Genomic DNA, 15,878 nt, shown 5'->3' with positions numbered 1-15,878 from the left:
TGCTCTTCCCGTTTCTCGAGGGTACGAACGGCGGTGAACGTGCTCCGTCGAGCGCGAAAGGGTGGAGAGGCGCGCGTGATCGCAAAAAATAAGGGAATTTGAATTTGAAATCCGAATAATTGACAGTATACTCCATCATCTCAACCCTGTCTACTCCGCGTCTAATATTAGACTCGATTGTTTTGAGATACATGAGAGATCCGGTCAAACCACTTTTTTTTCAAATTCATCCCGTTATTGGAAATCAAATACAACCACGACCTAGATACGTATTTACGGCTCGCCAATCCCTTCGATGATATAATTTATCAACGGTCGACCCTAATGGAAACAAAACGTACATTTCCGTGGCTCAGCTCTAAATGATTACGAAACTTCAAAATAAAACAGTACATACATGCTATTAAATAATTTTGCTGTCGCAACTAATTCGGCTACAGGCGCCACGTTGATCCACTTTATTCTTTGCACCTGGCGTGCTTACAGCTGAGTTTGATCAATGGTTGGCTGGATATCTGGCTTCAAACATGCCTTGGATAATTGTCGAGCTATTCGTTACTACCTTGCCGATACGTAAGAACTATTGTATTAAATAGGTATGACGTGCGCAATAAAAAAAAAAGAATTCGTTGAGAGCACCAAGTGAGATACGATCGGCAAGAAATAACAGTGATTGGTTATTGATCATGAATTAGTAAGCACCAAGCTTCAAAAGCTGCTGTCGAAAATTAAAGGTTTTCAGTCTCGCTGCGGTTTATGTTAAAAGCTCGTGAAATATTTGGAGCTCTGAACGTAAAAGCGAGTTTCGAAAAATTCAAGCATTATTGGTCACTCTTTGGTTAAGTGATTCAACTGTTAGAGCTTCCATTTGGAAACACTCGTATTTTCATTGCAAAAAAAAAAAGGTTTTTTGTCTTGCACTCGCGAATCGACGTTTAATAATAGTAACATAATCGCTTGGCATAGTGTACTAAAGTGAAATAATATTTTATGATGTGTGGGAGAGTTGATATTTTTATGTCCAAATCCAACACCCCATAAATAATTCGTCACGCTTATCATACCTTTAAATGTATTAAAAGTTTTTATATATAGTAAACGAGTATACTTCATACAAACACTTTGTGTATTTTAACGCAGTAAGAGAGTCTTAAAAGTTCCAGAATGATCATATTCGAGAAATCTATTTCTAAAGCTTGACTTTTTACTATGGCAGGTATTGAAAATTTCCCCAATGGAGTTATAGTTCTACTCATGCATCGCAAGAAATTCTGACTATTTTTACCGAAAACTAATCCTTATTTACATATGTCTGTATACGTATTTGTTAATGCATGTAAAAAAAAGTTTGGAGATGCAAATAGTGCCAAGAATGTGCATTTACCCAAAAGTTTTTTTTTGTGCACACAGCTCGTTTTATACTACAACAAAAGAAAAAAAAAAAAAATTTTACTGACTAAAGAAACAATCGAACACGAAAAATTAATAAGTTTGTTAGTTTTTTTTTTTTATTTCTTAAGAGCCATAAAGATTGTTTAAATAAATGGAATCTTTATTGATACTTTCTTGATCATCAAAGACAAAATTCTTGTAAAAATTCCTTTGAAATACAATAATTGTTAGTTTAAAACCACATAAATTTTAAGCCCCCTCGTCTCTTGGCTTATGGAAGTCCAAGTATCGATTTTATTGATATCGATAATTCGTTCATTTACATGCGTTAACACTCTTAACGGTATCATCAAATCAAAAAGTTCAAGCAACCATTTTGGGTGTTGAGAAAAACACAAGAATACCCTTGCCTCTATCCTACTTGCCACATTTTACTCTTCCATGCCACCATAAGGTGGAGAACTACTGGCAGCTGCTACTCAATCTTCCTCTCCTAATCTCACTCGCTCAATAATGTAGTTTTCTTGTAGGTTTTCTCGGATGATATAAGGATTACTTTGGTTACGGGCAACGTAAGAAGAGCAAAAAAGGCCACCCGACGCAAAATGTACCCTTTGAATACAGAGATATACTACCTACAAATACACGCGCGTATCCGTTGACAGGAAAGATAATGAGTTTGCGGTCGGGATGGAGATAGAAAGAGAGAGAGAGAGATCTAGAAACATTTTTCCGCTAAGCCCCGCGAGATAAATTCATTTTTACTATTGGACCGTTTCGCTTGTTCGAATAATCCGACTTTTTACCCTACAGCCTCCCCCTACTTTCTCATCTTCTACCTCGTTTGTGTATAATACATATGGTTATTGCGTGATAAAACTGGAAACAAGGAAGACGTTCTACTCGCGTGGAATTCGAGTCTATTTTACGTAGGAGCTCTGTTGATTTGTTTACTCTCTGCAGCGAGAAGAAGCGATCGGGTAGAGGGGCTTGTCGAGCTTTACATTGGGAAAGTGAATCAAAAGGAAACACGATGCAAAGACTTACCTTCTTTGTTGGCACTGCTCTTAATCTCCGTGGCTTTGGGTGGCGAAGAGGGTTTTTTAAATTCTGAAACAGACGGAAGAGTGGCAGCTTTAATTGGCTATTGGACTTTTTTTTTTTTTTTTTTTTTTTTCATTTTATCACGCGACAAAAGCTCCGTATGTACGATGCATTTGCCATTACGAAAGTGATTTATTAAGCTCCATGGTCTAAAACTAATTTCAAAATAAATCCTGTTGTCAAATCAGTCGAGAGATTTATCTTTTATGATCGAGGGGGGAATTGCCGAAGCCGCGGTGATGATAATCTTCTGTTGTGCGCGGCATGGCTTTTATTTTGATTTATTGATTTTAATTTTACGGTGTACAATAAACGCCTCGTGTACTCTTATAGGTGTTGTTCGATACAGTTGCGTGAAAATTATGATTTTTTGTTACACAAGTTCCATGCTGATGCGATGCTGTGCATGCGTTCAATAATTCATTTAAGTTTGAAAATTAGATTTTTCAATATTAATTAGTGATAAAATTTAACTGTCATTGCGTTGCTTATTAAAGTGCAATGCGTTTCACGAGCAAATATGGAGCTGTTGTCCATGCTGTTTTTTGGAATAAAAGTAACCTAGATTTTATTCAAAATTATGTTGTAGAAAGAATGATATCCTTACCGTACAGCCTAATGGATCCTTCGGTCTCACCGAGCGAGTTTTTGCTAATACACCTGTAATTGCCGAAATCTCCAGGCTGCAGGTTCCTTATTGTCAAACGCATGAGGATTCTGTAGGAGTTCTCCTCGATTTCCGAGAAGTACTTTTCAGTAGACAGGACCATCGAGTTGTTGAACATCCAGTAGCTGATGGCCCGAGGAAAAGCTTCGGTACGGCACTCTATCGTGACGTTTGTTTCAACTGGCGCGCCCACTAATTGGTTTGGTACCCATATCATCGGTGAAACTGTAATTTTGTGAATAGGCATGAAACAGGAAATTGAATTTGCGCATGAATATTATGGATATACAAAATTAGTCAGAGCTTTTTATATAATAAAATGCGTTTTTTAAGCTTAAAATCATACTTTTTATTAAGCAAAAGCCCGTACATTGTAAGGAAAAAAAGATTTTACGGATTGTTATCGTACGTGACAGTATGTTTATGAACGATCGATTGCTCGGTTGTAATTTTTAGTCAAACTTAACCATGAAGCGATATCTTTTTTAATTTTATTTGAAATTGATTTTAAGTTAAGGTGCTGACTGAAAATTCATACCATCAAGGTGTCTGAAGCGATACTTGTCGTTAATTTTTATAAAATTTATGTGAAACATATGTTGTGCCCACCCCACTTGACGATTTCAAACAAGTAGCTTTAAGGAATTTGTAACAAAGGGACAATATTCGTTGTGTTAATCCGTTACTAGTGCAGCCCTGGTGATACACATTGGAAGCATAATTCTAGCTACCTTGAGCGTGCGGTGGCTAAGTCGGCTAGGTCATGGATTGGCTCGCGGGAGACCGCGGTTCAATTCCCGGCCAGTGCGACTTTTTACGGGCAAGTACCTCTGTGATTTTTCACATGTGCTTTTTCACCACGCAATGCTCCTCGAGGAGGGTTTAGGCGACCTTTCTCGCAGCAAAAATTGCCGAATTTCCCCCTACCCCCTCCCAGTAATGGGAAGCCTCCCATCCCTTTCCTTGTCCTTCTCCCAAGTGCTAAGTGCCCATATAGTAGTGCCCTTATTAAAGGAGCCGGACGTAGAGAGCACCATAATATAAAAAAAAAAAAAAAAAAAAAATTATAGCGACCAGATTTAAGTTTAAACTTTGAACGTGTCCTACGAAGATGAAATGAGTTAATTATTATCGTTCACAGATTGAATACACTTTTAAGAAAAGGGAATCTTAAATATGTTGAACGAGACAACGTAATAAATGCTAATTGAATTTTTATTGTGGTACTACATCCAAAGCCAGTAGTACTAACTAAAAAATTATTATTTTATGCTTGAAATCGACTCACTCGGAACCCCTTAAGAAGAAATAAAGCTTGCTATTACCATTTATTTCAGCGAGAAGATAATTTTTGTCTCAAACAATTCAGAATTTGTATCAAGATCTGGCAGCTGGATATGCTTCCGATTTTACCCACCAGAGTGGACCTGGTAGTAAGTTAACACGACAAATAGCCTTCTAATCTAAAACTTTAGGCTTCAACATGGCAGCGTTGTTTACTTAAGCAGTAAACCAAGTTCAAATTCCAATTTGCAATCCAGGGTAGACATTGTAAGGTTATATTTATGTTATGTTTATAATTTAGTCGTAGTCTAATGATTTGAAAGTATTATGAATTATTCCCTTCCGTTAATGTAGGTATAGACGGACTATTAAGGTGGCTTGGGCTTTTTTTATTGGATAGATCAAAACCTCTGAAATTCTGGAATTATGTAAATAAAGTATGCGAAATTCATTTGTAATAAGAAAATACTGGGATCAACGACTTAATTTTTGAAGTTATACTTCAATAGGCGTGTTATACGCGTGAGGGTAAATCAACGATTTTAGATTTTGACCTTCAGAAAAAGTATGACGGAAGTGGATTTTGCTCGATTCTCCCCCTTTATCTTGTCTCCCGTAACGTACTTCCGGTTTTTTCTACACCATATGATATTACCACGCCACACATTTTGAATTGTATAAATTTTTTTTTTTTTTTTTCTTTTAACCAATACTAAAAAAAAAAAAAAAAAAAAAAAAAAAAAAAAAAAAAAAAAACAGTTTCCAAAAAGATTCGAAACCGGGACCTTCAGCATACTGGGCGAGGCTTATCCACTCTATAATTTTTTTTTTTTTTAAAGAACGTGTATTAACTTTGAATTATACATGTTGTGTTTACAAGCTGGAATGGTACGAACAAAAATCGCTTAAGAACTAACGTTTACATACTAATTGGCTTATCATAAAAAGCTCTACAAGTATTACTGGAATAATGGTTTATAAATACAATTTACATTTTAATTTGGCAACACACAATTATAATTCAAGTCGTTGAATATGTATTATTTGGGTAGGAGAAAACATTTGTTTGATACAGAAAGAAACTCCTTTCCGTTTCTTGCAAGGATTAAGACTAAATAATAAATAGAGGAAAAAAAAGAGAAAGCTAGAGATTGATCTTACTTTTCTTGTAATGACTTTTACTATTCCGCTTGCATTGGTTAACTGAATATGAGGACGGTTTGAGTATTTCCACCAAATTTTTGCATATCATAACGTGACTGATTCTAGAATTTACAGTAGTAGATAGTGCTCTACTTGGGTACTTAGTAATTAATTTTTTTTTTTTTCATATTTACATATTTACAGAGTTGTGGTTCTGCCTCACTGATCATTTGTATAACTACCAGCATTTTTTATACGCGCGTGATTTGTCTTTTTTATCTAGCTTAGGAATTGCTTTGTTATATTTTAGTGGCAGTACAGTATTGATGTTAGAAAGTAGTTTTTTATTCCTTTGATTTCTTGACCAATGGTAGATGATTTAGAAGGCTTATTTATTTCTCTTAAGTTGTAATAGTGGATGCTCATGTAGTCTAAGAAGATATGTCTAATTGAACCCTAAAAATCTCACCGATTTTTTGTGCGGAATTTCAATTCATCTATTCCCTTAATTGAATTTTGAAATCTTTCCAGTTAGCTTTTTTATTTTTGCTCTGTTTATTGTAATCTGGATGGACTAGAATGGTCTCCCGGATTTATTTTTAAGAACCATTTATCATAATAATTGTTTGTTTTGTTCGAGAGATCTTCGACATTCGTTTTAGCCAGATTCGCTGTTTTTGTAGCTGTATATCGAATTAGATCATCGGCAAAAAAAGTAGCATGTGAGCTTCTATTTTGATCAAGATCGAATAATTTTACTAAACCACTGTTAAATATACTGAAAAGTATCGGGGTGTTCACCGTCCCTTGTTGAAGATCTTCATAAATTTGAAGTTTATCTCATTTTTTATTGTTGAAACTAGTAACTCATAGTTCTCTATCTAGAAAGGAATTAAATAATACATTTATTATGTGAGGTGGAAATTTTTTTTGAGATAGTTTAAACAAGAGCCCTTTTATCGAAACGCTATCGAAAGCTTTCTCTAGATCAATGTGGCAAGCCGCTACCAGTTCAATTTTGTGTGATTGTTATATTATTTGCCTGTACATTATTTACGTGCCCGATGTGGGTAACTCGATTACTTCATTTTGTCGTACAGTTCGTTGCTTATTTTTAATGTAAATTTTTATTTACCGTGTATTATCTCATTCAGTTTGATTATACATTAAATAAATAGATAATTTATTTAATGAAATATGTTTTTTAGGTACATGTTTCGAAAACTTCAAATAAGTATACATTAGCAGAGCAGCTTTCATATAATATAATTATAAATATTTGATTACTTTTATTAATTTGTTACTTTTAAAATAAATAAATAATTGTTTACACAATTTTTCATATTTTTTCAAAATTTTCAAAAATGAAGAATAAATTTTTTTGTACTGTACTAATACAATAATTAATTTTTGTTGTGTTCTATTCTTTTACAATTTTTCCATTCGTGATAAAAGTAATTTTTTGACTTAAGGACGTTCTTCACATAGTTACTGGGGGAAAAGATCAGAGAAGTGAGAGGAACGCCAGTGTGTGCAGTAAAGCTAGAAATTTTTTTTCTCATGTGTATGTACTCACATACATGATTTTACGCACACTTCTTCCCCTATTTCTAAATTTATTAAAAAACCAATTTGTAGGTCTATTTGAAAATTTGATAGGTTTATCTAAAAGTAATCGTTTGTACCCAAAAATTGGGAAATTCCTACAAATCATATAAATGCCATTTGAGGTAATTTTTTCATAAGGTTAGATATTCAATATCGATTTTTTAAAATATAACATATACATAAAATAATGGCACAGTCGGACGAACTGCAATTTTTGTGGGTAGATTTTCACCGGAAGATTCGATGAAAGCGCACAGTCTTGTATTGGCCAGCCTCCATATTGTTTATATTGTATTGTGCCATAATTTATTGTTTATAATGGTTAAGTGATTGAATATTAAAACATTTATTGAAAACACATCCAACTAACGAAGGTATACTCTTTCCACACTGAGCGAAAAAAATCAGAAATTTTATAGTGACAGTACGGATAAAAATTACCGTGCAGTTTGGTAATCGTGGGACAAAACGTCGCGTCGGACTATTTACCGAGCCATCACTATATTTTACCATGCAGCACGGTAAAAATTGTCGTCTGCACCTATAAAATTTGTCGTCCGCACGACAAAATTTCCCTGTACAAGTCGACAAATCCCAATGCTATTCCATATCATATTGTTTTCAATCAGATTTATTGTATGACACTCTTACCACAAAGATTTGACTTGCTAAATACGAAATAAATTTTACTTCTTTATCATATGTAAGTACCAATGCACGTATTGCGTTGAAACATATACATAGGTATGTACATACGTATAGTTGTAGTGTAGAAAAGGCAAAAACATACACGCAACCTCAAAAAATTCGCGATAAAATGGGTAAAACTTTTCACATTAAGATTATGGTGGATACCTACATGTACGTAAACACTTGTTTTGAGAAAAGTTCGTTAATTTGTATGAAACAAATACGTCATAGTACACACCTTCGTTCTACGACCATAATGTTGGCTCGTGAATACTTCGAAAAATAATTACGTCCTCCAACAAGTATGAAAGAACTTTGCCATTGGCTTCTGGCTACACTGATAACAGACCGCATCTGCGCTTCAACTTTCATGTCCCTTATGTCACCACTTATGCACCTTCTTTATACTACAACTATACGTATGTACATACCTATGTATATTTTTCAACGCAATACGTGCATTGGTACTTACGTATAGATAATTGTATGATAAAGAAGTAGAATTTATTTCGTATTTAGCAAGTCAAATCTTTGTGGTAAGAGTGTAATACAATAAATCTGATTGAAAATAATATGATATGGAATAGCGTTGGGATTTGTCGACTTGTACAGGGAAATTTTGTTGTGCGGACGACAAATTTTATAGGTGCAGACGACAATTTTTACCGTGCTGCATGGTAAAATTTAGTGATGGCTCGGTAAATAGTCTGACGTGACGTTTTGTCCCACGACTACCGAACTACACGGTAATTTTTGTCCGTACTGTCACTATAAAACTTCCAATTTTTTTCGCTGAGTGCAATGATAATTGCACCACCTTCGTAAACAATATCGCTTCATAGAAGGTAAATTTATAATTATAATTATATCATCTGCCATACAATGATATAGAAGTATAACTTCTTACTTGGGTACCCAAGCACTAATTATCCTCTGGTTTTGCAAATCGTTACTAAAAATTTACCAATTGAACACCTACTCTCATGGACAGTGGTCACAAAATCGACTATATCTTCGAAAATCTTAGATTAACCTTAAAAATTCAAAGTAGTTCTTGTTTACTTTTTTTACAAAGAATCTATTAAATTCTTAAAAATAAAGGGTAACGACTTAGCTTTAGAGAAAATCAGACGAAAAGTATGAAATAATAATCTGGCTTGCCTCGCAACATCTCCCAATTTTCACAATTATAATTTCTTGATCTTATACTTTAGTTTTTTTCAAATAACGATATTTATTGAAAAGTTTACCGTCAAAAAGCATTGATTTTTTAGGGGCCCTTATGGCACCCTACCCTATAGGTAATGTACTTACCGCCCAAGCCATCTTACAGAATATTAAACTTGCAAATACTGCTGGATTAAAAACGTTTTTTGAAATTTTCTTTAGTATTAAACCTAACGCAAAGCATTAAATAATGGATGGAAACAGTTTGTTCACTCGTGTGTCTGAACAAAGATAAAGGTGAAAATGGGATAGGAAAACAGATTTACGAATTTTCGTAGGTTATGGGAACGTTGGATACATACTTTGGTTAATAATAATTATTGAAGGTAAACACGTCTTGTTTAGAAAAAACATACATTTTGTTTTGGTTCAAAAGATGATGACAAATCTGAAAATAAAAATGAAATGTGTCATAATAAATCCGGATCCAGCAAAAGATTTCGGTATGCAAAAGATCAAAATCATGAAAAATTTATGGAGAACAGAAAGGAACAGAAAAATTAGGATCACAACATTAAAAATAGACCAAAAAAATGTATAACGTCCAGAAAGATATAGATATGATGATATTTACGTGTGTTCTACTGTTTACGTTAATTATTATAGTTCGGACAATCCTCAAAGTTTTGATGAAGCTATAGAATGTTTTAGTCTAAAAATTGGAAGAATGTTATGTAAAAATAAGTTAATAGTTTAAATAAAAATAATACTTGGGTGTTAGTAGATAAGCCTAAGGATAAAAAAATTGTAGATGTAAAATGGTTTTACTCTAAGAAAGGTAAAAATAGATTTAAGGCTAGATAAGTAGCTCGAGGGTTTCAAGAAAAAGAATTAATTGAAAAAATTTATTTGTCAGTAACTAAGATGCAAACTTTAAAAATTTTGTTATCGAATTGTTGTCAAGAAGGCTTAATTATTGATTAAATGGATATTAAAACTGCGTTTTTGAATGGGAAAGTTATCAAGGTTTTGACAATAATTCTAATAAAGTACGTAAACTTCAAGAAGCTTTATATGATTTGAGAGAAAGTCTTAGTGCATGGTACAAATGTTTTAATAAGCTTATGACAAGCAATGATTCTATTCTATTCATAAAGGATTTACTAATTTATTGTAAAAGTCAAAGGACTATTGATGTGATTAAGAAAAATGTCCAAAAAATTTTGCATAAAAGATTTGGGAAAAGTAAAGAATATCATTTCGAAATGAATATTAATTGTAATGTAAAGAAAAGAAAATGTTTTTGAGTCAGAAAAGTTGTATTTAATATTTGGCATTGTGAAAATTAATTTAAAGTTGAAACAAGCAAAAAAAGGAAAGAAAAAATTTGAAGTACATCAACTTCATTGGTGAACTTCTGTATATTAGTTCAGAAACGACACCTAATGTAAGTTACGGCGTAAATTGTTTAAACGGATACCAGAATTGTTATGATAAAACAAATCATAAGTATGCAATGAGAGTTTTAAAGTATGTATACGTTACAAGAGAAATTCGAAATAAATGTACAAAAAATATGAAAGTGTAAATATTTTGGACTGTTTTGTAGATTCAGATTGGGCAGGTGATAATATCGGTATGAAGTCCACATCTGGTTATATACTAAGATTTTTTGGTAACGTGGTTTTTTGGAAAACACGTAAATAAGGTAGTGTAACTAAGTCGTTGACATCAGCTGAGTATGTTGCGTTATCAGAAGCTGTGAATGAGTTAAAAATTATTAAGGATTTGTGGGAAAATTTTTTAATTGAAATGAGATTACCTGATTAGTATTTGTGAAGATAAGTATGAAGCTGTATAGCTAAGTTTGACAATTAAAGAAAAAATTTGAAATGTATTGAAATACATCTTCGTTTTGTCAATGAGAGTTATTTGAATGGAATAGTTGACATTGTAAAGGTCGAATCAGAAAATAATATTGCAGACATTTTTACAAAATTTTGAGAAAATTAAAACCTTAAAAATACTAAAAATATGTTAAGTGTAGAAAATTGAGTAAAAGTAAGGAGAATGTAATACATTTATACTGGAGACTATGCATACATTAACAAATATTACATACAATTAAATTGAAAGGTAGTGAGAATTTATGTTAATCAATACATCATATTTATTATTTAATATAATTATATACCCGTTAATATACAGCTGTGAAATTTAGGCACAAGTGCATTTTACCTAAGTAAATTGTAATACATCGTTAGAAAAAAATTTGTAAATTCCTGTTAACTAAAACAAAATGAATAATTGTCAAATGTTCGTACTGTAATTTTAATGATGTAAATCGTCATGATTACGTATAAACGGGTTTTATATTAGCTAAACAATATAAAATTATTTTGGAGAACTCAGATATTTTTATATTTAGAAAGAGATACAAACATTTCTTTTCATACCAATATTGTATGTCTCATTTAATTTCTTTAAATTAGCAATTAATACTAGTTTTCTTATAATAAATCACGGTGTTCGTTTTTGTACAAAAAAAAAAAGAATAATAAGTCCAAGAAAAGCTGTAACTAATGCAGATGGATAGTACAATCTATCCTAATACAATAGACACAATTCCATGCGCTCACACTGGGAAAGCCAGGGCTCACTTTTTTAAAACTTGGTTTTTTTGTTACTCCTTATCATGTCCCTTTCTCCTTACGCAATTTTCAATTTATTCCTACCAAATGGTTACCAAGAACACTTTAAAAATTTTATTTAGAAAATGCAGTTTTTTTCGACGCAGTAAAACCAACTAGCTTATAGTTCATGAGAAAAACTTGAATCGTAATCTTGTCATATTTCAATGAACTCAAAAGAAATATCTTTGTAGTTTGAGTGGGAAACCTGACATTTTTAATATCTTGCGATGCTTATTTTTCGATGATAAATTCTAAAAATTGCTCTTGGATAATTTAAAAAAAAACGCAAGCTAATAGTGATCTAAAACGAACTGATTTTCTAATAAAGGAAGTAGCAAACATTTTTTAGTTATTGGAAAAAGTTTAAAAACAGACCCTACCTGATGAAAATTCTTCCCCTCCTCGACTCTATTATTCTTCTTTCTTGTTTTTTTTATAACAGTATATTGCATTTCCAATTTTTCAACACGAATGACCCAAAATAATGTTATAAAGGGACCTTTAAATTACTTCTTCATCCGATGAAATTCATTTCATTGTTTACTTACCGATCCCTCCCTTCATCCCTTTCCTGAACTGCGGAATGAAATAAATCAAAGCCACGGTTTTCCGCAATCCTTTTAGCGTTTTGCTTTGCTGTAGCTCTCTTTCCCTTGCTTTATTCATGTGTCCGGAAAGTCAACAAACAAGCGTGGATTAATTATTTAGAGTTAGAGGCTCGTTTCAATGATTGAAATCCCACTGCGTGCTCTGGCACTAAAAGGCCAAAACTGGCTGGCTGAATATGGTGAGGGGTGAAAAAAGGGGTCGAGTGCTCGCGTCGAAACTTTTGGTAAATGCACGCTGCTTCGTTCTTCCGTATCGTGTTTTATTACAAACCTTCGATTGTGCTCCCGTACGTGCATACGTGCTTCCTTCCGATCACATGGTTCTACAAATGGTTTCCACTTTGTATGTGTTCGATTAAAAAGTTTGGGATACCAGTAAGTGGAATTGGGTTGTCCGTAGTGTACGCGTTTGCATTTGTGAGAGGAAAGCGAGCGCATGCCTCTCCACTACTGTTTTTTATCGCTGCTCTCGTTGGCTCTTGATACTCTATTCAATTAATGGCTACAGAATGCTGTTTTGTTGTTTCATCTGTACCTATTTCAATTAGTGATTTTTCAAAATGTACTAAACACATTTTGTTTACTGTTTGAATATTGTGAACGCGTGTGTACACGTCCCACTGCGGAGAGTTGTCAGACAAATGCGGTAATTCTGTTTTGTAACAGTTTTTTTTTTATGTAGGATGCAAAATACTGTGTAGCAAATTATAGTACCCCTATGGGAAAATAACTGATGATCGTATGGGTGACTCTCACAGTTTTTGTTATAAAATATTAATACTTGATATACTATGATCCAGCTGTTTGCTCTCCATAATAATAGTCCACATGAGGCGACTAGTGGTATTGATATTACAATCATGTTATGCTTCTGATAATAAAAAAAATTCCTAATAAACAATTTCAAATGGAAACAAAGCAAGCCAGTTGCATTTGCACATGTTTTACATTTACTAGTAAGATTCTTTTCAAAAGAATTTCTATAGTAAACAAAATTTCAAAATAATTTCTTTGACATTGGTTTCAACTTTCTAATAGATTCCTTCCGTTTACTGTTTCGTTTGTTTGTTAGTTTATTTTTTCTACGAGTATTCTTAGTAGTGTTACTTAAGAAATTATATATGTATGGGCGCATAAGGCTCCTCTTTTAATCGCCTTGTGATCTTACCGAACTTGTCTGTTTTTACTGTTATTTTGTGTTACTATGAATGATTGATTATGAGAATGAATGTCAAATTCCGAAACTACTTGTTGGAATACACTATAAAATTAAGAATCAGGTGGTCAAGGAGCATATAAGGCGCATCTCACTGAAGCAGATAACAGTCACTTCGTAGGCACACGTGTCTGGCCAATATTGGTTCCTCCAGAACCGTTCGAATTTTTTGTCAACAACTAAAACAATGGCGGTAAAAGACAAAAGCACGGAGCAAGGCACGGAGCGAGGGGAGCAAGAGCTTCATCGCAGACGATAGCCATGGAGACGTGGCGAAAACACGCAAAATAGAAAAACGCTTAGCCTTCGTTTCCGATTATTTTTGCTGTCACGTTATTTTTCTAAACACCAATTCAATATGCATCTCTGTGCCATCACCTATGTAATAAGGTTTTCGAGTTTGGATAACATTGAAAAAGTCTTTTTATTTTTCTTGTGTGTGCGAAAATAAGAGGCAGTGTTTATTTGCTTTCCAATAAATAGATATTTGATTGATTCATTAGTAAGTACTACTGAATAAGTATAGTAATCATTTATCAACGATCACTTGAGGACTAAATTAAATCAAATGAATAAAAACACATGATTTTTTCAACAAAGCAGCGTTTCGCTGCCCTGGGGTTTGCCAGCCTCATCAGGCTAATTTTATTCACTGATAAAACACACAAAAACCATACAAAAAACATAAATTATACACATTGTAAAAATAATTACACATTTCCTTAAAGAAATCTTGAATTTTCGCAAACAAATACCTGGAAATTGAAGCTTTACATTTTTGAGAGTCGACTGGACACATATGAATGGTATGATGGTCAAACGACTTCTGATTGTACCATATACGCGATTTTGAGTATGTTGGTGAGACTAAGCGTACGTTAACACAACGTATCAATGAACATAGACGGATGTACAAAGTAGACTCTGTAGTGTCTCAATACATTTTAAATTTACAACATAGTTTTAAAAGGGATGACATAAAAATATGTTATAAATAACCCAATTTTAGAAGAAGAATTTTATCAAAAACAATTTACATCAATTTAACTAGAAATACGCTGAATAGTAAGGAAGATGTCGATTCGCTTAGTAAGTTTATTCATCTTTATGGCGAATTTTGTAATATGATAACAAGCGTTGAATCACCGCCTAGTGCCTGTACATAAGATACATGCGTACATGTTACAATCGGAAGTCGTTTGACCATCATACCATTTATATGTGTCCAGTCGACTCTTAAAAATGTAAAGCGTCAATTTCCAGGTATTTGTTTGCGAAAATTCAAGATTTTTTTAAAGAAATGTGTAATTATTCTTACAATGTGTATAATTTATGTTTTTTGTATGGTTTTTGTGTGTTTTATCAGTGAATAAAATTAGCCTGATGAGGCTGGCCAACCCCAGGCCAGCGAAACGTCGCTTTCTTGAAAAAATCATGCGTTTGATTTTATTTAGTCCTCAAGTGATCGGTGATAGATTATTACTACTTATTCATTGATTATGGAGAACGATTATAATTCTTCTACATTAGTAAGTATTACTTTCAGATAGAATTTTGAAATGCAGCTACCGCATTGATACTGATTTTCTGCAGTTCGTACTCGCATTTGACTTAACTCAATGTAAAAGTACTTAGCTTGCAAAGAGGAATAGAGAGGAGCCAAGTAAGGAAATAACAGTGGTGCTATCAAGCTCTAACAGGGCCATGATAGTGCGTACGTGATTTTCGTACCCGAGAACTTCTGCCGAGCTCATCTCATGATCATCGCATTCTCTCTCATTTGACTACTACATGCATTTCCCATACATGCAAAAGTACGCATCTGCGGATCGGAATCAGCACCAAAACGAATACACATGTATGGAGTACATGTATGCCAGTAGGTTGTGTATAGTGTTACTCTGGCCTGGCAGAGACTGGCTGGGCTATAAATTGAAGTCGTACCCTCCTCTGCACTACGGAGATAAAACACGCGACTAACGGCCTAAACGTGTTGCATGATAATGTACGAGTTGCATTCGAAAAAGGCGGTACCTGGAGGGAAAAAAAGAGAGAAAGAGAAGTAGCACACAGCAAGATAAAAATTTATTTTCTGCATGTAACCAAAGAGATTGGGATTTCATAATTGCTTCATTTACGTAATTTGGAGCTTTCGTTTTTCATAAAATTTTCGTATGACTCTTTTGCAGATAAAAAAATTGTCGTATGAATACTATTAAATACTCCTAATATTATTTTTAAGTATAAGGGGTAAATAGCACTGATATTTTGCGCAAAATTGTTTATTTCTTGACATTTTTCGATGT

At 33.4% G+C, this 15,878-nt stretch overlaps 1 protein-coding gene across 1 annotated transcript in view; it reads right to left on the bottom strand.

Moving 5' to 3' along the window:
• Positions 1–15,878, bottom strand: part of LOC106637211 (lachesin) — a 472,386-nt gene that overhangs the window by 70,721 nt on the left and 385,787 nt on the right. The window contains exons 6-7 of the mRNA XM_089596117.1: positions 3,104–3,388; positions 2,440–2,502 (exon numbers count right to left, since the gene is read on the bottom strand). Of these exons, the coding sequence (XP_089452243.1) occupies positions 2,440–2,502; positions 3,104–3,388 (348 nt within the window). The remainder of the gene's footprint in view (positions 1–2,439; positions 2,503–3,103; positions 3,389–15,878) is intronic.

The sequence above is a fragment of the Copidosoma floridanum genome, unplaced genomic scaffold, assembly GCF_036245765.1.
Source record: "Copidosoma floridanum isolate Cflo_tuat_1 unplaced genomic scaffold, Cflo_Japanese_pri ptg000029l, whole genome shotgun sequence".
NCBI lineage: Eukaryota > Metazoa > Arthropoda > Insecta > Hymenoptera > Encyrtidae > Copidosoma > Copidosoma floridanum.
Note: the sequence above shows the minus strand (reverse complement) of the source record. Positions and strands in the feature narration are given on the sequence as shown.